The sequence below is a fragment of the Ambystoma mexicanum genome, chromosome 6q, assembly GCF_040938575.1.
Source record: "Ambystoma mexicanum isolate Mex_15411 chromosome 6q, UKY_AmexF1_1, whole genome shotgun sequence".
NCBI lineage: Eukaryota > Metazoa > Chordata > Amphibia > Caudata > Ambystomatidae > Ambystoma > Ambystoma mexicanum.
In genome coordinates this window covers 749,771,893-749,796,404 of record NC_090937.1, presented here as the reverse complement: position 1 = coordinate 749,796,404, position 24,512 = coordinate 749,771,893, and the positions used below count along the sequence as shown (strand labels likewise).

Below are 24,512 nucleotides of genomic sequence, written 5' to 3'. Positions count from 1 at the left end.
TTGTACATTGCGGTGGAACGATCCTTATGACAATATGACAACAGTTTTCTTGATTACGATCCACTGAAATGCTCTCAATGCCAGTGACATAGCTAACTGCGCCAAATAGTTTATGTGTTTGTTCTTTTCCAGTACGTCCCATGAATAGCAAAATTGTTCAAGCTTGCTCCCCAGCACTCCATAGAGGAATCCGTTGTAATTGTCACTGCGTGTTGGAGTTTCGTGAATGGGGCCACGTTTAGGACACTGGACTCTTGTTTCCACCATTATGTGTCTTGATGTAAAGAGAAAGGGATTGACATTTTGTCTGTAGGCCAAATGCATCTGAAGTGACACAGTTTGAGTCTGGCTAGTGGGACTGAGTACACACAAAGCCATCAGCCCTAGTATATGTTGGTACCACCTTGCTGAGGTGGACTGTCTGGAGAGAAAGTGATTGACTGCAGAAACAATATCCCTGAACCTGTTCAGAGTCGGGAATATCTGATCCCCAGAAAAAGCAAGCCTTGTGACGGAGCTAGCTCCGACTTCTTCAGATTGATTGAGAACCCTAGTTGGAGTAGTAAATGAATGAGCTTGTCGCATGACGATGTCACCTTCTGAAACGAACTGGCTCTGACAAGCTAGTCGTCCAGGTACGGATATATGTGATGAACCTCCAACCTGAGGACAGCAGCAATGTCATTCATTTTGTTTGTGAACATACGAGGAGCCAAAAGGGAGCACCTTGTATTTGTCCCATCACTGTAAACTGTAGCATTTGCCTGTGCGATGCCAAATGGAAATGCGCAAATAAGCGTCCTTGAGGTCCAGCGGGCACATCCAATTTCTTGTGCGTAAACCCTCTGCAATGAGTGCTGGTATCCCGATCTTGAACTTTTCTAATGGGATAAAAAGGTTGGGGTATGATAGATCAGGGATTGTCGGGCGAGCCTGGTTCGTTTTGTGATTAGCAAATATTCTTGAGTAGTAACCTAGACCCTCCTCCTTCTGTGGGATGTTCTACATCGCTTGGTTTTGAACCAGCTTCAGTATCTCTGAAAGGAGAGCTGAAGACCCTATTTAAAGGAGTGGAGGTGAAGACGGATATTGGGAAGGAAGGGAAAAGCGAAAACCTCGGTAAACCACAGAAATCAACCAAGGGCCTTGAAAGAGCTAACACCATGCTGACTCATGCTTGGCTACTCTGCCCCCGATAGGGGTGTTGTGGACCCAGATTCTGGCCTCATTGCTTCATAGGATCTCAGGATTGGTGGGATGAAGGGAACGAGAAGAACCCCATGTTTACGGTACGCTGCTGCTTCCTCCGGTGTGTACTGGGTGAACAATCTTTCTGCCTAGCCCTTCTATCTTGGAAGCCTCTGAAGCCTACACATGAATGGGGCTTATGTTCCGCTCTTTGTTGTGAGACAGAAAATTGTTTAGCTGGTGGTTTCAACAAGATTGCAAGATACTTTGCTGTCTGTGTGCTTGTTTTCTTTTTAGTCACTTCATCAGTGGATGAAGAAAACAGTTCTATTCTGCATATACGCTGTAAACTTGGCGGTGTGCATCCATACAGACTTCCTCATATCTGTAGCCACAAAGATGGCTCTGCTGGCTGTGTCGATGTGTGATACAGAAGATTCCAATAGGTCTCGGGCAATAACTTTGGCCTTGGCTAGGCCTGATTTAAAAACAGTTTACTCAACCGTTAAGTCAGGGAGAAAGTCCCTCATCTGCCGCCATAATTTCTGGTTGGAACTCGCCAATAAAGCATCCACCTTTGCCTGCCTGAGGTGCAATCCAGCCTTTATCTCAACTTTTTAATCAAAAGGATTCCAATATTTTATCCTCCTTGGACAAACATGCTGTTGCTGAAGATGTAGCAGGAGTGGAACCCGCTGAAGGCTTTGAATAGAGAGATGCAGCGGCGACGACTGAAGAATGTCAAAGAGGGTGGGATGCTTATAAGACAGTTTCACCTTCCATTTGCCTGAAACTGGCATCCAGGCGCATATTTGTAGCTAAGGTGGAATGAGGCTTGAGCCACACCTTTTTTGCTACCGCCAACATGTCCTTTTGTAGCAGAATGCCTGAGCGGCTAGTCTGCCTTAAGGATAGCACTTCTGACAACACTCCTGCTTCTTGTTACTCCTGAAGAGGAACAGGGACTCCTAAGAACTCTGTAAGACCTAAAATACGGTCATGGAAGGCTTTTGCCTATTATGTGTCATCATCATCATCTCTGAGCCTGTAGGCACATTTTGAGTCACGTCTGGTGGCTGAGAAGGCTCAGAAGGCAGAAACCTCAACAGACTCCGGACGGGGCATTGGAAGTGGTGGAGGAGGCAGGGGCATCGGATCTGGATGCAGAGTCTGAGGCTGAACTTGTGGAACCACCTCTCTGATCATGTTTTTCAAAACGCCTGCCATTTGCTGTGACTTCATCAACAGCATAAACCGGTTAAGAAACCTTTTCTCAGAAGCTGCCTGGGAAGACAATTGTCTCTGTGCAGCAGCTGCAGCCACAGCAGCTGTTGGAGTGTATGAGGCGGAATCTGTAGCATGTAAGTGGGCTCAGCAACTAGTGTAGAAGGTGCGGAAGGCCCACTTGCAGATTGTATGGCATTCATTGTAGCATGTCTCCTGCCTGCGCCCTGATGACAGAGGATATGATGTACACCACAGTGAAAGAGGCCACTCACCCCTTGCCCTCCAAAATCCAGTATTGGATGACTACATGGCTGCGGAGCCCACTCTGAGGGAGAGAAGCCGAGAGAATATTGGGACTCCTCCCCTGGAGTACGCCATGGTGTCTCCGTTTGCTTGGTCGCCATGATTGGGCAAGGTCTAACTGGAATACTCTCAGCCTGTGTGCTCGGAGTGGAGCCCTGACCAGGAGGCTCCTTACTGCCCTTGCATTGCACCCTGGTACTGTGAAGGACCTCAGATGTAAGGGGGCTTACAGCCCTCAGGCGTAGGCCTGGTACTCTTTTGCGTGTAAGCATCCCCTCAGGTACAAACCTGGTATGAGAGCTTTGCAGCCCCTCGGACGGTCATCCTTTAGAAGGAATTTTAGGCCCTTCAACGACTGGGCTGGTAGATCTCCAAAGACCCTTTGGTACGTGTACTGGTAGCCCTAGAGGCCTCAAGGCTGGTACCAGATTCTCTAGAACCGCTCTTAGCCAAAGAACCCCCATCAGAAGGAGTGTCCACGTTGTGGTGGAGAGAAGAGATGACTTGCCTTCTACTTCTGTCGAGTGAAGGCCTTGAGGTGCTCTGGAAGCGACTGCAAGAAGTTCTCTCCACCGTGTGGGATGATTTTTCAAATATTGTGATGTTAAGGCGCTGCATGCCGCGCAAGAATCCCACCGGTGTTCAGCCGCCAGATACTGCAAACAGAGCAAATGAGGGTCTAAAGCGGATCTTTCTCAAGACGAGTACCTGGAGAGCCCGCTCAGAGCAGACATGCACCGGGGAGCGGGGCACCGGAAGCCGTGAAATGAAGAAAAAAAAAAAAACCAGGGAAAAACTGTTGTGCAGCAAAAAAAAGCATGCTCTATGCGAGGTGGGCCCGATCCTGTCCGAGTGGAAAACAGGACTGAGGTGAAGCACCAGTGGACGTGGCTAGAAGGGCATATTATGCCCACAGCCACGCCCTGCACATTTAAAATGTAAAGTGGAAGCATTTTTTTCTTTTAGAGGAAAAATGTTACTGGTCTCATCCCTGTACCGGGACGCCCATACAGTATAGAGCAAAGGGGACGGGACGTAGGAGCAATATTTATACTATATGGATCAACATCTTGGCGATGTTCTTGATAGTGCTAAAACACTTGGTATCAGTAGTCGCTGTGTTGAATTTCTCTGATGTGTGTACGTATTAATTCCCAGCGAGGACAGATAGCACTACTGATTTAGGCTTTGTTGCAAGCAAAGATAGTGCATATTTGCAACAGACAGTTTTGCAGTTGATAAATGTCCTTGTGGTGTTGCTCATGCTGGTGCCAATGGAAATTCATGGCACGTGCCACATTTGAAAAATCTATGCGTTTTAACTGATAGTAGTTGGTGGTGTCTGTAGGTTTATTCAATAAGCTAAGGCTCATCATGCCTTAATGATTTTTGGCACATGTTAAGAACATTTTCAGTGTCCCAATGTAATTAGAGAGGTCTTTGTCTAGTTTCGGGATGTGCCAGTGGCGTCTTAATTTTGCACTGTTTGTTTGCTGTGTGTGGAGTATTGAGTGGTGAAATATTTTGTCGTGGATCCTATTCCTACTGGACCCTAGAGTTGTGTATAGTGCACATTTGTTTGGCAGTAGCAAATTCCAGAGCTTGGATATGTCACTGGTTTTATAATCCCTTTTGAAGACATGCTCTTTCACATTTCTAATTTTTAGTTGGTAGAAGTCAATATTGACATTTTCTTGCTCTTAAAAATTCAGCTGTGGGCTTGTCGGTTATAGTGTTCATTAGGTGAGCACTGTGAGCATGTAGGATAGATGGCACAGCAAGTAGAGCGCTCACTTTCAAATCCGTACAGAGCCTGCCAGGCAGGCCCGAATCCCAGCAGGGACAAACCTCCTCAGCCTTTCATCCTTCCGAGGATCGTGGGTAATAATAAGCAGCGCTCAGATGCCTGAGAGTTTGTAGCACTGCATACGTGCAAAAGTATTATTAGAGTTGGTTTCTGTTGGTATAACCTCGTTTCCAGTATTCCTTAAAGAAAATATAGTTCAAGGTCCATGAATTAGATATTTATACTGCTATATGTTAGTGTGAGCTTTTTAAAGAAGTGATTGTCACTGAGAAAAAATATGTATTCATTAAGTTCCTGAATGTTGGCATCCCAGATTCAGAATAACAGGATGTTATCGATTTACCTACTCCATGTGGTGACATTTGACATGCGATTACATTTGGTGTGTGGGCAGGCATGTCGGAGCTCAAACAGAGACCCAAAGAGGTTGCCAGGGACAGCGCCTGTTTTCCTTCCATTGAGACCCCTTGCTTTTAGAGGTAGACATTGTTAACTAGGAAAATATTGTTTTTCATGGCAAGCAACAGCATATTCATGTAGCCTGCAGGTACTCAGCACTGGGTATATTCTCTACTCTCCAGCTAACATATCAATCTAACTGATTTTGCAACTGCTGGCTTCAATTTGACCAAGTGAAGAGCCTCACTTCTGCATGAAACGAAAGGCTGGGTGGTACGGCCTGAAACATGCTATGATACAGGGAAGCTTTATTTTTATAATGGGATGAACCAATCATTGCAACTATATAGTATGTTTTGGTTGGTACGTGCACTGGATATGCTTTTTGTTCTTCATGTTTTTGTCATTTTTCAGAGTCTCCTCAGTGACTAGATTTTCTATTTAGAAACAACACACATTTGTGTCCTTGTACCACTTTAAGGAAAACTTTGCGTAACATGCAGTCAGTTCCTATACTGGGATTTCTGCAATCGCTGAATGCAAGTTTTTCTGGAAGGGTTTCAATTCCCTTTGTGGTTTCCGGTGTGATCCTGGCAACAGCACAAACTGTTCGGCGAGCAGTAGATTACAAAAATCATACAATCCAGCAAAAGAGCAAGTTGATAAACCATGAATGTATGCAAATAGTGCACTTTGAGAATCTGACTAAGCAGAGATGGTGCACTTCATCATCAAATGTGTGTTCCACTTCTCTCAAAGTCGTCACACAATGCATCTGCGCGCCTCTGATTCCACATCTGTTTTCATATTGTACAATTATCGTTAATAAGCATATTTAGTGTTGACCTTACCCGATATGGAGTGTTGATTCGGCTAACAAGAGTGTCCAAGATGTGCACATTCTCATACTGATGGAGGAGGATGAAGCGGAGGAAGATCTTGAGCAGAGCGGGCTCCGAGACACTGCGTAGAAACAGGTCCAGGTAGGCGGTGGTCGTCATCACCTCCTCCACAGTGACCTAGATGCAAGAACACAAAAGCCTATTAAATCACGATCAAAGGCTATAACTAATCCAGTAGCAAGGAACTGAATGGGGTTTTATGCCTAAAAAAATAACAAACTCCATTACACTAGGGCGTCTTTTTCTCTGCACTCATCACATGTCCAATAGCCTGCAATTTCTATTTCACCTCCAAGCTAACATACAACAAGTGAATAGTCATTAACTGGAGACCGAGACATTTTACAAATGTTCTTTTGCTAAAGAGTATGAAGTTAATGAGGACAATCAATACAGAAATAGTGCTGTTAAAAAAATACACTTGATTTAATGTGTCATTAAACAGGCACTTAAGACTTTACTTCAACCTAGGAGGCATTTACGTGCGAGAGGGCAGACATAGGCAGTACACAAGCTCTGCAGCTCCACATCTCACTTTTAGCCCACAGTGAACGCGGTTCTACTGATCCATCCAAACCAAAGGAAAAGGTGGAAGGACTAAGGAGCTCTGTAACTGGAACGGTAATAGATATAGTTACACATGAAGGAAAAGAAAAGAGACCTTACAAGAGGGACTGCTTCTTATATGGTATGTATTCACCATAACACCTTTCAATGCAGGAAGGAAAGCAAGGATGGAGATACAGGTAATGGAATGTCCCCAAGTATCTTTGATCTGACGCTCAGTGTTACACAACCATTTGTCTTATATTCTCAGAAATACATTATGAGTTGGGGGATCCAGTCACTACAAAGCCTAGTTGAATGGAAGAGGCTATGCCTATTTAGAAAATGTCATGTCAACAATGAAACAAGTTTATATTGTATATTAAGCAAAGAGGTGAGGGAGGGTACATTGAAATCGGGGTTTATGAATTTTATGTTGAATGCCTGCGCTCAGTGAGTAATTTGGGAATTACCATAGAGACTTCATTGAGTAACCCAAACAAAGTAAAGAAGTTAATCCAGAGAAATGACTGGGCAACCAACAATGATGTTTTAAAATCTTGCCTGTATGCACAGATTATAGACTCTCAAAAGGAACTAGGCACTATGGAACCTTATCTGAAACGCTTCTCAAATAAGAAAATGAGAATTGATTTTATGCGTTTTAGGTTTAATGCGTTTTAGGTTTAAATTTCCCACAAAGGAAATTTTAAGTATTAGAGCTGGTGAGCTGGAAGCCTGTGCACAGTGTCGATATTGCAAATGTCAGAATGAAATAGAAACTCTCCCACACCTTCTTCTCTATTGGACAGCTCTAAGAAGGGAGCGAATTGAATACTTGAGTAAATATTTGGCTTGTGTACAACGGGTACCATTGGAACTACTCAAGTGGAACATTATGCATGGTAAATAGGTTTCCTTGAAGTTGGCTTTGAAGTTGGCTGTGCTCAGGTTTTTAAAACTCATTTGTAAACTTCCTTAATGAATGTCATGAATTGTATTAGAAATATTATTCATCAAGTGGTTATTTTATATGTTGAAAATGTTATGTGTTCATGTTTTTTATGGAAAGGAAATTTGTACTTCATTTTTCTACAATGCTTTATATTTTGTAAAGATTTGGAAAAACCAACACAAATAAATAAAATAATGTCTCTAAGTATGGACCAGATTTACAACCTCTGTCATGAAGTTGTGGACAGGGTGAAATAATGAGATTAATGCCTCGACAGACTGTATGCTATGTTTTTTATTTTATGTATATCAAAATGGCTGATTAGCATGGAAACCCTTTATTGACCCTCTGAACTTAAACTTTGTTTTTAGTAATCCAACAAAGGATGGCAAAACAGCAAAAATAAAGGAAGTGTCAGACAAACAGGCTTTGTGCTAACTTCACCCCAAAGGTCCAGAGACAGTTCCCAGAGGAGCACTTTTCACGCCTTTAGTTCCTGTTCCAAGGCCCACTGGACCTCCTTATGCCAGACTTGAGGGTTCCCACACCCCTCCTATTTCCCCTGATCTGCAATGTCCAGGATTCTGCCCACATTGTGCTCTTTTACTTAATCTCAGGCCTAAAGGTATCTACATCATTTTCTCACAGTATTTTGGCGTAAGGGTTTTAACACACCCTCTGTTCTTCCTCTGCCAGTCTCTTGGTCTTAGAGGGCTTCCCACACCCTTGTTTCTTCCCCTGGCAGTCTCTCGTAGCTGGTACAGATACATCTTCAAACCCTGAGAAACCTGGGCCAATTTGCCTTGGATTGTGAGTTACAAAAGAGGAGCCTGGCCTGTCCTTCCTTTTCTCGGTGACCACAAGATGAGACCCCAACTCCCCTGGGCCTGATAGTCTTTCCTCTTGGGCTAGCCTAAAGGTCTTTGTTCCTTATGTCTTACCTCCTCCCAGTCGCTATGGACTTTATCTTTTTCTTGTCTGGTGTTCACTTCCCTTCTCCCGATACTCAAACCTTCTTCTCTGTTCAATTTCTTCAAATGTTCCTAAACCACCTCCTAATGTTCACCTCCTCCTAGCCTAGCTTTTACCAACCCCTCCTGACTAGTCCAATTCACCAGTTGTTTATCAACTCCTCCTTTACCCCTTCTCTGATGTTGACTCTGCACCTCCTTGATCTCACCTTCGACCCCTAATGATGTTGCCAATCTTCTTCCTGAATCCTTCCTTCTTCCACATGATGATGCTGCTTCTCATTCCGCTTCTACACCTCACTCCCTCAGGACACCACCTTTTTTATTTTATTTATTGAGCGTGGCGCTAACTTCAAGAAGCAATGGAGGATTTTACAGAGGTAACAACAGAACAGATACACAGCAGGGAGTAGGATAAAAGGGGCACAGAGGAGGGATACAGCTGTACAGGGTGGCGGGGAGCAGAGTGGGCACGGCGTCTAGTGAGTCAGGTGACGCAGGGACAATGTGATGGCCTAGGTGTTGAGGAGAGAGTCCTTGAAGAGGTGGGTCTTTCGTTTTTTTCTGAATTGTAGGAGCGTGGGGGTGAGTCTGATGCTGATGGGTAGGACGCTCCATAGTCTTGGGGCATACGCACAGAAGGCTTGTTTTCGGGTCCTTTCCTTTTCGCAGCAGTGGATTTCAAGTCTGCATGTGTTCTGGCTTCTGGTGGTGCGCTGTCTGCAGGAGATGCTGCGGTTCTCCGCAAGGTAGCTGGGTGACTTGAGGGCGACTGCCTTATAGATGATGCAGCAAGACTTGAAGGTGATTTGTGCATGCAGTGGGAGCCAGTGCTGGTCGATGAGGGCCGGAGGGATTTGGTTGTATCTGCGTAAACCCCTTATGAGGCGTGCAGGCACGTGTAGGACACTTCTCAGGGGCACAAGGGAGGATGACAGGAGGCCTTCGAGAAGGACATTGGCCCCATCAAGGTGGGATAGAACCAGTGCTTGAAAGGGGGATCTAAAGCTGTCCGGAGGGAGGAAGGGATTGACTTTCTACTGGTGGGAAAGTTGATACCAACTTGTATGAGTTTTCTTAGCTATGTGTGTCTTCAAGGAGAGCGGTTTGTCGATGTGGAACCTGAGGGACTTGGTGCAGCCGGTGAGCTTGGGTGTGAAGCCCTTAAGGTTCATGTTTGATAGCCAGGTCTGTATGTCTGGGTGTTCGTTGTTGGTGAGGAGTAGGAATTCGGTCTTGGAGGGTTTGAGCTTCAAGTATGCACTGAACATCCAAGACTGGATCAGCGAGAGACAGGTTTTGAGCCTGTGATATGTGTATGGGCGCGTTATAAATGCCATATCATAAGTGTTTCAAGGCGCAACGAGGCAAGGGAGGGGAAAACAGTGGAAGATAGATAACGATCCTACTAGGCCAGGTGTCATTCAGATTGCGCAAGTGCGAGGGTAGGGAGAAGGGGAAGAAGTGCCAGGGGAAGGGAAAGGGGAAAAGTGCAGTACATGGGAAAGAAGAATAATACAATAAATAACGACCTGAAGGTGGAAAGTGCAAGGTAAGAGCAGACATAAGTGCTGGTAAGGGGACTGAAGGGATACAGAACCAGTCCCTAAGTGCAGGGGGTTGCCAGGGAGGCAGGGGAGGTGTGCAAAAGGCGGGACCTGGCCCCAAGATCAGAAAGGGTGGCCAGGTAACCAGTGCAGAATCGGCAGGGAATTTCAGCAGGGGAGAGAGGCAGAGAAAGCAGAAGCAAAGAGGAAGGTTTTGAGGTGTTTCCGGAACCGGAGATGGTTCTCCTCAAGTTTCAGGGAGGCAGGAAGGCTGTTTCAGAGGGAGGCCCCAGCCGAGGAGAGAGATCGACCACCAACTCGTTGCTTGAAGAAGCGGCTAACCCTGAGGGAGTTGGAGGCAGATGAGCCAAGAGCCAGAGAAGGACGGTATTTAGGAAGAGAGAGTTGAAGGTAATGCAGCCCCTGGCCCAGAAGGCCTAGTGGATAATGCAGAGGGTTTTGAACTTAATCCTTGCAGCCACTGGGAGCCAGTGCAGAAATTTCAGTCCTGGAGAGATAAGATCCCTGAGCTTGAGGCCAAGGACAAGTCTCACAGCCCTGTTTTGGATAAGTTGCAGAGGGCGGAGAGTAGAGGCAGGCAGATTTAGATAGAGGCTGTTGCAATAGTCCAGCTTAGAGAGAACCAGGGCTCTGGAGATGGTGAGCTTCCGGGGGAAAGAGAGGAGAGGAAGAATACCCCTGAGGAGGTGCAGCTGGTAGTGTGACTTCTTAGAGACGTCGGAGATGTGAGGAGAGAAGGAGTGTGTGGAGTCGAAGAGGACCCCGAGGTTTATAGCCTTGCAGGTGGGAGCAGGAAGAGGGCCAAGAGAGGCTGGCCAGAGAGCTGAAGGGAAGGAGGGAGAGGGTGTGCCGATGAGTAGAATCTCGGTCTTACTGGCATTAAGGCAGAGGTCATTGGTGGCACACCACTCATGGATAGCAGACAGATAGTCGTTGTCCTTGTGGATGTCCTTGATGGAGCCGATCTTGAGGTGTAGTTGTAGGTCATCGGCATATTGGTGGATGTGATGTAGTGTGCAGCTAGGAGGGCTCCCAGTGGCTCCACATATTGATTGAAGATCACTAGGGAGAGGATGGAACCCTGCGGGTCTCCACAGCTGACGCATAGCATTGGTGATCTAGGGGAGTCCATCTGAACAAACTGCTGGCGAGGTAGGACTTAAACCAGCGTAGGACAAGGGTGCTAATCCCCATGTGGCGATGTAGATTGTTCGTGAGCGCCTTGTGGTCTACTGTGCTGAAAGCAGCCGAGAGGTTGAGCAGAACCAGGAGTCAGGGGTGGCTGTCGTCAAGCGTTGATGGCATTGACCACCTACATAGTTATCGTCTCTGTGCTGCATCTGGATCTGAACCCTGATTGGTAGGTTTGGAAGAGATTGTGGGTGTTGATGTGTTGCTGCAGTTGTGCAGCTACCGCTTTCTCAGCCGGTTCTTTGCCAGGTCTCGGCCTAATTCCCCCCCTTCCATCCATTTCTTACATTGCCATGTCTCGTTAATGTCTTCTTCCGCCTCTTTCTGATGTTGCACGCCTCTTCGTTACTCCCTCCTTCCACATCTTTCTAACCCTCTCGCTTCCTACCTACTTATCTTATGCAGGCTCATCTCTCCTTCCAGACTCCTTCCTCTGTCAGACCATTAGGAAAGGCTCTTCAGTCATTCTCTTTCAAATGAGCCACCTTGACTGATTGGGCCTTAGGTTTTAATAATGGGATTGGGTCCTCCCTTGGGCTGGTCCCTGGGTGAGGGTCTGCACCTGTGTTTGGAAATTAGTTGAGGCCTGTGATTGGAAAGCTCTAAATGTCTCAACTGGGCTCAATGAGGGAGCCTGAGGGTCGACCAAGCATTTAAAGGACATATGTTTAGTAATTCAATGAGCAGCAGGAGGGAAGACAACACTGGCAGCAGCAACCAAATCATATCACTGACTTATGGGCAAATGTAAAGGAACACAAAGTGGCATTTCCACAGGGACTTCCATTTCTTATGAAGCTCTTGGAAGCACTTGTCTCCCCTTTACTTTTGTTCTCCTTGGCATTTTCAATCTGGGTTCAGACAAGGGCGAGGTACGGAGTCTGTGCTGGTTTCACCTTTCTCGGTTGGCCGATCAGGGTGTGGTGGGGACACTTATCCTTTTAGGTCTGTCCGCAGCTTTTGATACCATTGACCGCTCCATCGACTGGCTAGCGCTAGGATTTCCTGCTCCGTCCTGGGCTGGCTTGTTTGTATCCTCTCTGGGTGATCGTTCACAGTCACTTTCTCTTCGCCCTTTTTCCATCTAAACCTACTCTCATCACTCGTGGGGTCCCTCAGGGTTCTGCGCTTTCGCCGCTATTGTTCAAGGTCTACATTCAGCCCTTGGCCAGACTCGTCCAGTCCCACAGATTCCTGTGTTATTCCTACACCGAAAATACGCAAATTGTTGTGCTTCTCAATCTGGCAGCAGCAGATGCTGCTGTTCGTTTGCACTGCTGCCTGGAGTCCCTGCAGGGCTGGATGACTCAGAACTCGCTAAAGCTCAATGTAGACAAAACTGAGGTTCTGGTGGTTGGGTCTCCTTCAGCTACTGGCTTTCTGGCTCATCTCGCTTGGTCCGCTTCCTACCCATGTTAAGGTGGTGAAAAATGCTGTAAAATCTCTGCATCTCTTTCTGCAGAAGCCCAGGTCAGCATGGTTTGCAAGAAAGGATATTTCAAACTGAAAATCTTGAGGAAGGTTCTTCCTTTTCTTTCCCCATGCACCTGCGGGCCCCTGTGGTTATTACTTATATTTTTGGGCTACTTCATTATTGCAATTCTTTGCATCTAGCCCCACCTCTTTACTTACTCAACAGTCTGCAGGTGCTGCAGAATTCTGCAGCTAATGCCACTGGTACTCCTCTGCGCGAATCTATCCCTCCAGTTCTGCGCCACCTGCACTGGTTGCCGGTGGTACGCTGTATTGACTTTAAGGTGCTCGTCCATCATGCTTTTTATGGAGTGGGTGCTGAATTCCTGCAGGAAAATAAATGTTGGCCGTAAAAGCCTGCTTGAGCTCTAAGGTCTGAGCATGCTCATCTGATTCAGGTCCCTAGGTTTAGATGCGCTTGTGTGTGGTGACAAGCGGCTATCCTCTGGAATAAACTGCCATGCTCCCTCCACTCGACTGAGAACCATCTGTTTAGAAAACCTCATCAAGAGTCTACTCAAATATGACCACACCACCAAGGCCCTGATCGACCTTCACTGGCTCCAACTGCACGCACAAATCACCTTCAAGTCTTGCTGCATCATGTATAAGGCAATCGCCCTCAAGTCACCCAGCTATCTCGTGGATGAAGTTTCTCCGGCAGACAGCGCAACACCAGAAACCAGGACACGTGCCGACTTGAAATTCGTTGCTGCAAAAAGGAAACAGCCAGAAAACAAGCCTTCTCAGCCTTCGCCACCAGACTATGGAACCTACTCCCAGTCAGCACCAGACTTGCCCCCATGCTCCTACAAATAAAAAAATAAAGACCCACCTCTTCAAGGAGTCTCTCCTCCTCAACACCTACGCCATCACATCGCCCTCTGCACCACCTGACCTGCTAGACGTTGTACGCCCCTCTCCTCCCTGCCACCCTGTACAGCTGTACCCCTCCTCTGTCCTTCTGTATCCTACACCCGCTGAATATCAGTTCTGTTACCTCTGAAAAGCACTCTGCTATGCATCTGTATTGTTGTATACTCTGTCAAGTGCTCCATTGCGTCTTGAAGCTAGGTCTGCACTCAATAAATACAATAATAATTTAGCAAGCTGTAAATTGTCTAGCAGGTTAGCAACTTTCTACTTGGTAACACTTTGAAGTCCGAGATCTAGTCAACAATATCGTAAAAATTGTTAAGAAACTCTACTGTGAAAATAGTACAAAAGCTAAAAAGACATTTTTGACAAACAAGCTTTTAAAGCAAGGTAGTTTAAGACAAGGCCAACCCAGCTGCCTGCCCGCGTTTCTGGTAAAATGTAGATAGATTGCTGGTTTAGCTTGCCAATTATCAAAAGTGCACTAAATAATAAAGAGTTCTACAATTAATTCAGTATCATCTAATATCTGCCATACTGCAGAAAGAAAGTTCTTAAGAAAGAGCTCAGATTAAAAAAAAGGAATCTACTTTGCTGGTTCCGTTGCTTTTCTTTGGACTCACAGTGCTGCCTATAACACTTTGTGCCAGCTCAGGCAGCAAGCATTCTGGCATCAGAACTCAAATCTAAAAAGTAGAATGGGTAATGGCAGCAAAAATGCTGCAATTCTTACTGATGGGACGTCCGGTCACAACAAGTCTGTATTAAGGCATCTATTAACTGCATTTTATAAAAAAAAAAAATATATATATATATATATATATATATGACTCGTACTGTATTACTATTGCTGGTAGGGCAGTAAGGTTATTTTATTCAAATATAGGTCATCCAGTCCTATTGACTTTGTGGCATTGTAACTACTGACTGGGAAATATTACAGGTCTTTTTGCATAATGTATGCATATGACTTTGTTGAACGCTTTACAAGCCAAGGCAAGCTATTTAAGACTGATCCTATGTAATCTTTCTCTTTACTATTGCATTGAACACATTTTAGGTGCAACACAAAGTCACAAAACATCTGTGTATAATGTGCATTTGGTTGGGTTTGATACACATTTAATTTGCAATGTACTGAATACAAAGGCTTACAGGCTCTCTCGCTTTGAAACAAAGTGGTCTAATTCCACAAGGAAATCATGCCATTGCCTACCCTTCTGAAAAAGCCATATGTTAGGTTTACATTTCTCTACACTCAGTGCCCTTATCTGCATATCTTTGTATAAAAAGAATGTTCACAGAATCGGAAACAAAATTAGCCTCACATTTACGCATGCGAGACACAAAGTATTGTTTCATAGCATTGGATTGTTTTAATTCATTTAGAAATGTGCTAAATTTGTATTATTAATGCAATTCACAAATAGGCTGCTGTCAGTCACAATGTGAGTGCAATGCTTTAGGTTATAAAACGAAAAGGCCCTACAAGTCTGTTGGTAGGTGCAGTGAACTACCGGTAGGCCTGACCTGCTGGTAGTTTTAACCCATACCGGTAGTTTTTCTTTAACTAAAGCACTGTCACCGTTACCAACAGTGCCAGTGCTTCAGTGTTCCCATTTGCATGGGGTCCTATGGGACTCCACTGGAATGGGAACTTACTGTTCCTCCGCCGCCCGTAATATCTTGGTAACACCAGAATATATGGGGTGGAAATGGTAAGGCGAGTCTGCCTTACCAGCGGGTTACTGGCAGACTTGTAATGAGGACCAATATGTTATTTGAAAACAGTTAAATGCATAGTATGGCTTTAAATTGAATGTAAACATCTTTATGAAGAACATGTCCTTGAACAATGAAGAGTTAGCTAGTTTAAAAGAAAAATAGCTGGATTTCTTTGTTATGCAGCTGCATGTTATCATTTTTGAAAATCGTCCATTTTGTAAATTCAATGGCATTAAATAAATAAATAGGCTTGATCACAAATGTTAATAGTATGAAGCAGACAGAAAACTGGTTATTACTGTGGGAGGACATTTAGACCAGCCTCTGAAATCACCATAACTAGCAAGTGAACTGTTCATTTTTGCAAATCAATGGCACGTTTAATAGAAACAAAGCTTCCAGGCACTGTTCAGTTTTTGGTGGTGGATGGTCCAGGGTCTGCTCTGGGCTTGCTCAATTATAGTAGGTGAGAAGGTTACAGTTTGGGAGAGAATATCTTGAATACAGTCCATGAATGACTTCTGCACAGTTATTTCTTGAAATCAATGTCAAGTCAATGGGAAATGAGCCTGCCCGGCACATTCAAAGATGAATATGGGAGGGTTTATATGTGAGCAATCCAAATTTGCCAAGTTTGCAAAAACTCTCTGAAAAGCATACAAAGACCTCAAATGTGTTGCCTCATTTATGTCATGCTTACCAAAAATACATATTTCTTTTACCAAAACCTTCAGCTTGTGTGCAAAGTGCTTAAGAACACAAAGCCTGTCTATCACTTAGCAGTGCAAAAGAGTGGGTTCCCAATGAGGTGTGAACTCCTGTGCCCTGCACACTATCAAGGGCCAAATACTAGCCAAAACATTACTATGTACATTTAAACATGTGGTTTAAGGAAATATCCAAAATGTCTCAATTAAGTTAATGTTCAAGCAGACTATCTTCAAGAAAATAATTCCAAACACTTATCTTCACAGATTCTGGTTTAATATGAAACCCAATATATTTCGAGATACAACACTTCATCAGGGGTAGTGTACTGTGACGACTGCTGCAATTAACAAAAAAGAGGGCCATGTAAATCCGTTATAGATACTTTCTTTAGATACATATGTTATTTAAATCACCTTAAGCTTGATAAATCACCTTTTAAATAAAACATCCAGAAGTCCTCTGGTGTTCTGTTTAGCCAATAGCCAGTGCTCAGGTATTTCCAAACTGGCGTAACCAATGACCTGGAGAACAAATTAGGGTAAAAAATGTGTAACCCATGCATGTATTTATAGGTGTGTGGGACCCATTCTAGGTAGGGATACAACCATAAATGTCGAGAAAAAAATTGTAAAATGAATAAAAGAAAAAATGACCGTTTTACCACTACATTTATAATGTTCAAGTGTGAGCTGTATAGTCCTGCAAAGTTGATAACATTCAAAAGATATATTCCAAATCTGCAGAAGGGGAAATAATGTATTCTAAATCTTTACCTTAACACTAAGGTTTAGTATCTCAGTATAAATTACCGTTGTAAACTGTCACCATAACAATGGTATCTTACCATTTCTCTAATCCTTGGATGATAAGCAGTGGGGTAGAGTACACATCATATGGTGTGATATTCCTAGTATTCAGAATTGGATAACTAGAGGTAAAAGAAATAGGTCTCTTGTAGTTGACCAAAATTCGGTAATGCATAAGATGCAATAGAGTATGATGTTGCAGCCATGTAGTCAATGATGTGTCAAATAGTCTCACCTGAATCTCCTAATGGTGTGTAACAATCTGGATGTTGTAAGGATTACAAGGCCTACTCTACGTAGGTATGGTGTGCCTTGGCATCCTATAAGACATAAGTTGACATGTCTTGATTAATTAGAGTGGTCCCAGTAGAGTACCAAATAAACTATAGAACAGACCCTAAGGTCTCCAAATCATAGTCCCAAGTTAATTTACCAATGAATTGAATTTGATGGGGACAAACATTACTCCATGGATTCGCACAGTGAAAGGAAATGATCTTGCGGTTCAAAGATGGGAGCTGGTATTTATACCATGCGCGTGACGAGATGTCATTGCTTACGTTGCCGCAGGTTACCGAAACAGAGATATACATATCTTGCCGTAATGACTTTCATAAAAAGATGCTAACCTATAGCGTAAAATATATATTTTTTAAATGTTAATTTTTTAAAAAGAAGGTGGAAGTGGCAATCCAATCCAAGTGCCATGTGTAAAAAAACAATAAAAAGACCGGTAACTATCATGTGTCATCATCCATATGGGAAATCGTACTAGGTGCCTCAATATAAGGATGTATCTGTGTAACAGATGTTACTCAAAGATGTACAACTTGGACTCATTCATGGAGTCATATGTACACAAGCCCCATAAGTATAGAGGACCCATGGTGAAACTTACCTGTGACTCTCCCATTTTAATTAGGAGCTCTTATAGTTCTGTAAATGTACTATAATGTCACCAGAGGAGTCATAAGTGGTCTCAATATGATCTGTCTGTGTAAGGACAAAGTCCAGAGTATCCTCAATTATTATAGGAGTACTCAGCGAGTGGGTACACTTCTATAATGTGAACATACTGATGTCCCCGTAGAATAGAAAACTACTATCCAGACTTGCATACCAAATTGTCATATGCCATATCACACCGGTGTGATCCCTTTGTCTGTTTAGTAATGTCACATTAGGTAAATGAGCAAGCTCAGGGTGGTACATTGTACACACAAGACAGGTTTAAGTTGTTATATTCATTCAACCAGTCTACTCTAGTCACCATGTCTCAAAACAATACATGACTAATCTTGGGTACATACAATCGCTTGCATTTATAGGATGTCAATACATACTTGTCACTAAAAGAGGAAAAGGCATGCATTTCACTTGGACCTAGGTGTGTGCCCAATGTCAATGGCCAGACCTCAAACCAAAAGACACCCGAGTGACTAAAAATAGTGACCCAGATAAAGTTCCTCATTCATGCCTAGGGGGGCTAATGGCATCCAAATGGTAAATCCACTATAGCTCTCTCTGTGCCCATTTATTTCTGCAGGACCCTTGATAAGGGTCGACCACCTCCAGTATCCCACATCTAATTTGTGCCCCGTGTGTCTTGCTTCTTTGAAGTGCCTGTACACTGGTGATTTATCATTGGCTGTCTTGATGCTAGACGTATGCTCAGTACACCGATCTTCAGCCCTCCATATCGTCTGGCCCACATAGTATTTCCCACAAGTGCATTTGAGAGCAGCTGACATTTTGAGAGTCACAACTAGCAAAGCAATGTGGTGTGATCTTTTCTGCCTGTGTTAGGGTATCTAATATGATTGCCCTTGATTATATTGGAACATTGTTGACCGTTAAGACAGGGAAACGTCCCCAACTTAGGTTCACGTAACACCCTCTGTGATGGCCTTTTGATCCTTTCTGCCTTGATCAGTGTGCCCCTGAGGTTTTTACCTCTTTTGAACGCCATGATAGGAGGCTCTGGGAATAATTTATGCAAGAATGGATCCAGTCTAATGAAATTCCAATTTTTCTTGATTGTTCTGCCAAGTATCTGAGAGTGTGAATTATTCTTGGATTAGAGAAATTGTAAGATATCATTGGTACGGTGACAGTTTACGTCAATTCATGAGGTGATACTAAACCTTAGTGTTCAGGTTAAGATTTTGGATACATTATTTCCCTTTCTGCAGATTTGGAATCTATCTTTTGAAGAAAGATGTTATCAACTTTGCAACACTATACAGCTCACACTTGAACATTATAAATATAGTGGTAAAACAGTAATTATTTTCTTTTATTGAATGTACTATTTATTTCCTTTAAATTTATGGATATGAGTCCCTACCTAGAATGGGACACACAAACCTATATGTACATGCATTGGTTATATATTTTTTTACTCTTATTTTTTCTCCGGATCGTTGGCTATTGGTTACACATACCACCAGAGGATTTCTGGATTTTTTTATTTAAAAGGCAATTTATCAAGCTTAAGGTGGTTTAAAAATTATATGCATCTAAAGAAAGCCCATATAGGTGTTTACATTGGCCCTATTTTTTGTTAAATTGCTGCAATTTTCAGAGTACAGAAACACTGATGAAGAGTGTTATATTGGGTTTCACATTAAAACAGAATCTGTGAAGTTAAGAGTGTTGAGAATTCTTTTCTTGAAGATAGTCTGTTTGAACATAACTTAATTAAGACATTTTGGATATTTCCTTAAACCACATTTTTAAATGTACACAGCAATGTTTTTGCTAGTATTTGGCCCTTGATAGTGTGCAGGAGACGGGAGTTCCCACACCATTGGGAACATACTCTTTTGTGTTGCATATTTGTACAGTCCATGTGGCAGGAGTGGGTTTTCTCCCATGCACCTTAAGTTTCACTTTATACTGTTGAATTCTCACAACCTACTAGTCAGATATAAGTAGAACAGCCTAACATAGGAGTACGTAGTATATGTTTTATGTATGGCTTAGAAGTGGTCAGACGTTTCAGCCTTACACAGTGCCATGGTGAGCCAAGGCATGTAGAAAGCAGCGTCCTATGAACTGCCAGGTTGCACAGATGGGAAGGCTGTATGGAAATATGGGCACATTTAACTGAGGGTGGTATTTCAACCACGCCTTCCTTGGGAGCAGAAGCCCCAGTCTAGCCTTTCTGGCGGTTCCCAAGTCCTGCTAGGACCTGTAAGGCAATGGTTATATTGGTGTGTGAGGCAGGAATTCTCTTAGCCTGAGGCTGGACGCTTGGGAGTGAATTTACATAACTCAGCTCTGAACTATTCTTCTCATCCTGGGTTACAGTTACTGTGCCTTGTTAATAGAGGGGATCACACAAATGTTTTTCCGTGTTTAGGGGGCTTCTACCTGCTGTCTTGTGGCTACGTCAAAAGCGCTTAAATAATTTAAGGAAAACATCAAATGGAAATGTCAACATGATAACATGACCTAACCAGCTAGTATAAAAAGGAAACGGACATCATATTCTCCCCGGTCCTCCAAAAGAAACAATTGAGCACTGTAAGGGGTCAAGAGTAAAACTCTGACACAATGGCATGTTTGTTGGTTGCTATAGACTTATTTTCAGAAAATAATACGAAGGATTGGACATGGCCCCATCTATTCCTAAATCTAAAAGGATTTTAATAAAACTAAGAACTGTGTCAGAATGTTTAAACAAAAGAGTGTCCTCCGTCATGTGTCTGGAAATCCTGATCTAACCCTTACACTGTAAACTCACTATAATGTGCATTGGTATACGCTGGTATACTATATACCTTTAGCTTGTTTCAAAAGTTCTGAACATAAAGGATTTAAGGTGCACAACATAAAATAAATACAGGGTTCTGCCAGGAAAGGGATCTCCCTTCCCCTAGAGACCTTCTTGCAGTACAAAGCATCTTTCTGATGTTTTAATAGTATTCACAAGGGCATGAGTCTTCCTTTGAATTTCCTTCAAGCATGCAGTTTCTTTACAATGTTATACTTTGTTCACTTTTTACCCCTTGTGTACTCTCTTGCCATGGTCCTCTTGATTTGCTCTTCAATTCTTAAAAAGGGGCATGAGTCTTCCCTTTTATTTCCACAACTTCCAAGTTTATTTGCCTTCCTACTCCTGGTTTACTCCCTTACAAGGATATCGCTTTACTTCTCCTCTCACTTCTGGTTTGCTTCCCTTTCAGGATATTGCTTCGCTTCTCACCTCTGGTTTACTTCCTTGCCAGGGTATCACTTTACTTCTCATCTTCCTCTATGGCATATGAGTCTCACTTCTTATTCCTGGTTTACTTCCTTCCCAGGATATCACTTCACTTCTTACTCCTGGTATACTCTCCTGTCAAGGTATTGCTTCACTTCCTACTTCTGGTACACTCTGCTGCCAGGATATTACTTTGCTTCTTGTCACCCCCTCCTGGGTAGGAGTCTTACACTTTGTCTACCTGGTACATTAACCTACCAGGGCTTCATCTTTCTTGAATTACTCTTTCTTTCAACCATTTCACAACAGCTTTCCACAGCTGGGTCAATTACCCCTTTTCAACATTGTATTTACCAAGGGTAGGGTCTCCAACCCCTTTTCCACTCTGTTCTTAAGTATCACAGTTCCTCGTTTACAGTTTTGGGTTTTCGTCTCACTTTTAAGAATGTTCATATACACATCACTCCTTCCTTTGGAATATTGGGTCTCGGACTCGCCTTCACCAATGTAGGGACGTCATTTAGTAGTCCCCAGGGGTCGCCTACCCCTCAGGTCTCCCTTGCTACCCCTGTGGTCTGCCTTGCTACCCCTAAAAGAGTGTCTATTTTTTAAATTGAGGGTCCTATGCTGTGGCCAGTAGCATGTGACTCTTTGTTTCTGGAATGGCTGGTTTTCTGATAGCTATATCTGGTAAGATAGCTCAGTGGGTTGAGCGCTAGCTGCTGCAATGTGTGTATAATCTGCAGCTTCAACTCCCGGCAAGGCCAAATCAGCCTTTCATCCTGCTCAGGTTAATAATTGAGTACCAACACAGGTTGGGTGATATTGTATGTATATTTGTTCTATATGAAGCGCTTAGGCATAAGTGCTATATAATAACACAATATTATCGTTTGGCCTTGGATGTCTGCTTGTATTCACAGTAATTTGGTAATATGGGCCTATATGCACTGATATTAATGTATATCATTTTACAGTGATATAACCATATTTCTCATAGTGTACTTCGAAACAATGCTGTGATGCAACTTCCTGTTTTGTCAAGGGGTGAAAGGTTGTGTTCCATCGCTTCCTGTGATGTCACTTGGGGGATGGGGTCAAATTGCATCACTTCCTGTGATGTCACCAGAGGTCAAGTGTCATGTGATGTCACTTCCGCTACCCCTGGAATTTTGGTGAAATGACGTCCCTGCACCAATGTTCTTATTTATATCCATTCTGTTGCTTTCAGTGACTTTCTCTCGCATCCTCTGCGTGATGCGATATTCTCTGCTAGGCACCCCGGAAACCCATTCTGTCTCCCTGAGCTTATCAAGCGCCACTGGCGTTCCTCACGTCTCCTCTTTGGCTTCTCATTCGGTCTGCTGACTAGGCGTCCGTGCTGTCAGCTGGTCCATCTTCACTCTACTCTCTGTCGCCCGATCCAGGCGGCTCCTGCTGCTCCCGGTCACCAGGCGGTAGGCTGCTTTTGGTTTGGTTCTTCCTCACACCGTCCGTTTGAGCCTCCAAACTACAATTTACAAGCTTCTTGCTTCTGGCGTCTTTATCAGCGTTCGCACACATTGCTGACACACTCTCCTGATCTGCTGACCTGTCGTTCGTCCAGTCAACCGTTCCACCTTTGCTTTCATGTCTTTCACTCTGGGCGCCTCCCACGGTTCCTGGTCACTAAGAGGTTGGATGTTTTCGATCCAGTCTCTCTCACCAATTGCTTCAGCCTCCATGCTGCTGCTCGCAGCCTCCCAGTTTCCAGCATCTCGTTCAGTGCTGGCACAAGCCGCTGACAGCTTCTCACTCTACCTCTCTGAATCAGCTGTTTTAAACTTAACTTCCTGGCAAAAGCCAGCCTTTTCCAAAGACTAGAATGCAGCCTTGACTTCCCACGTCTAGTCATCTCCATTGCTCCATCTCTCTTGCCCGTCGCAATGTTAAAATGGGGAACTGAGGGCAAACGGGGCATTATGTTGGAAAAACCTGGAATTTCTTCCTCCATGTTACAGTAAGCCTTACTGGTATGTTGGAAAGGTGTATGTGTGTCATGTGGAATTTTACTTAACTACCAGGTTATCTTGTTTTATGGGTGTTGCATCTCCCTGGAGTTTTCCTTCCCCTATGTGGTGCTACCGCAGATAGCCACCCCCACAGGTTAGGTGTAAGGCAGATTCTGCCCTTCCCTGGCCACATAAAACAAGTTTCCCTCCAGAAAATCAGTGACTTTATCGCCAGATTTGTCACAGTACAGAACACTACCACTCAGGTAGATTCTAGTTAACATGCATTTAACTTTGGGAAAAGAACACATTGATCCCAGCAGAACAAGACATCACATAACATGTTTCTACAGCTTTTAAAATGACATGGCATAGCTTAACATTCCACAGTGTAGCATAATGTGCTCTACCACTTTTTTAAGCATCTTCTATGCGCTAGATGGAATTACCAGTAAACATCTCAGACCAAATAATTGGACAGACCTAAGGAAGATGGTAAAATACTGCTTTAATCTCTAAGGAAGAAAGCAGGGAGATATGACAGCTATCAAAATAGATGCATGCATATTCACACCTTATCCTGCTTGTACAGAGCTTATATACCCTGACATATGTCATTTATGACATCATCCTACATGGTATTTGCCAAACCTAGTTTCAGGGGAATGTCTAATTATAGAATAATATAAGTGTTAATATCTCATTTGATGCATACTTGTCTGTAGGACACACCCTGAGCTACTTCTACATACGTAATATGGTATTGTATGAAATTATCGACTATAAAAAGTCCAACCCCACCAAAAGACCTAAAAAACACCACGAAAAGTTATAACTACCAAAAGTTCAAACTTTTCGTGGTATGTGTTTAGGTGTTTCTGTGGAGTCAGACTTGGGGCCGGCGGAGAGGGCGTCCCCCGCAACACCTCGCTCACTACAGTGAGCAGGGGTTTTGGGGGGAAACCCCTGCAGCTGGCCGGAAAAAGAAAAAAAAAGAAAAAAAAAGAAAAAAGAAAAAAAAAGAAAAAAGAAAAAGACCCTGCAGCGCTGGTTCCTGATTACGGAAGTGAAAGGGAACTGGCGCTGCAGGGACTCAGCGCATCTTCAAAGGTAAGTAGGGTTGGGGTGTGTGTTGGGGTGTGAGTTTGTAGGGGTTTTTAATGTATGTTCGCACGGGAAATGTACAAACCTTTTGTGGTTCGTACATTTGTCAGGCAAACTTTTCCATCGCTGACTTTTTCGCAATGGAAAATTCACGCAGATCCACGTAATATACTGATTATAGCAGAGAATATGGCAGCGGATTGGTAAATGCATCATGGTCTGTAAAAGTGTGTGGCAGGCTTTACGATTGGTTGGCAACCCTTTCCACCCTTGAACAGTACGTGCCTCATTACAACCTTGGCGGAGGACCATGGTGCTATTAGCACCATGGTCCATGCCGCTAAGGGTGCAATTCCGCCATGGTGGATGGCGGAATTACCGCCCCATTCCAAGGTGAGTGGGGCGGTAATTCCCCATTCACCAATGGCCCCTTCCCCATTCCCATTTTTGCCCCATAGGGCATAATGGGAATGGGGAAAGGCGATAATTACGGCACCGTAAATTACGGTGCCGTAATTATCACCAAGGTCCCTTTGCGGCATGGCTTTTAACGCCCGCAGAA

General features: G+C 43.8%; 1 protein-coding gene across 3 annotated transcripts in view; it reads right to left on the bottom strand.

The window, feature by feature from the left end:
* FHIP1A (FHF complex subunit HOOK interacting protein 1A) overlaps positions 1-24,512 on the bottom strand; it is an 839,659-nt gene that overhangs the window by 262,656 nt on the left and 552,491 nt on the right. For all 3 annotated transcript variants that reach the window (XM_069631272.1, XM_069631273.1, XM_069631271.1), the window contains one exon: positions 5,776-5,943. In XM_069631272.1, the coding sequence (XP_069487373.1) occupies positions 5,776-5,943 (168 nt within the window). The remainder of the gene's footprint in view (positions 1-5,775; positions 5,944-24,512) is intronic.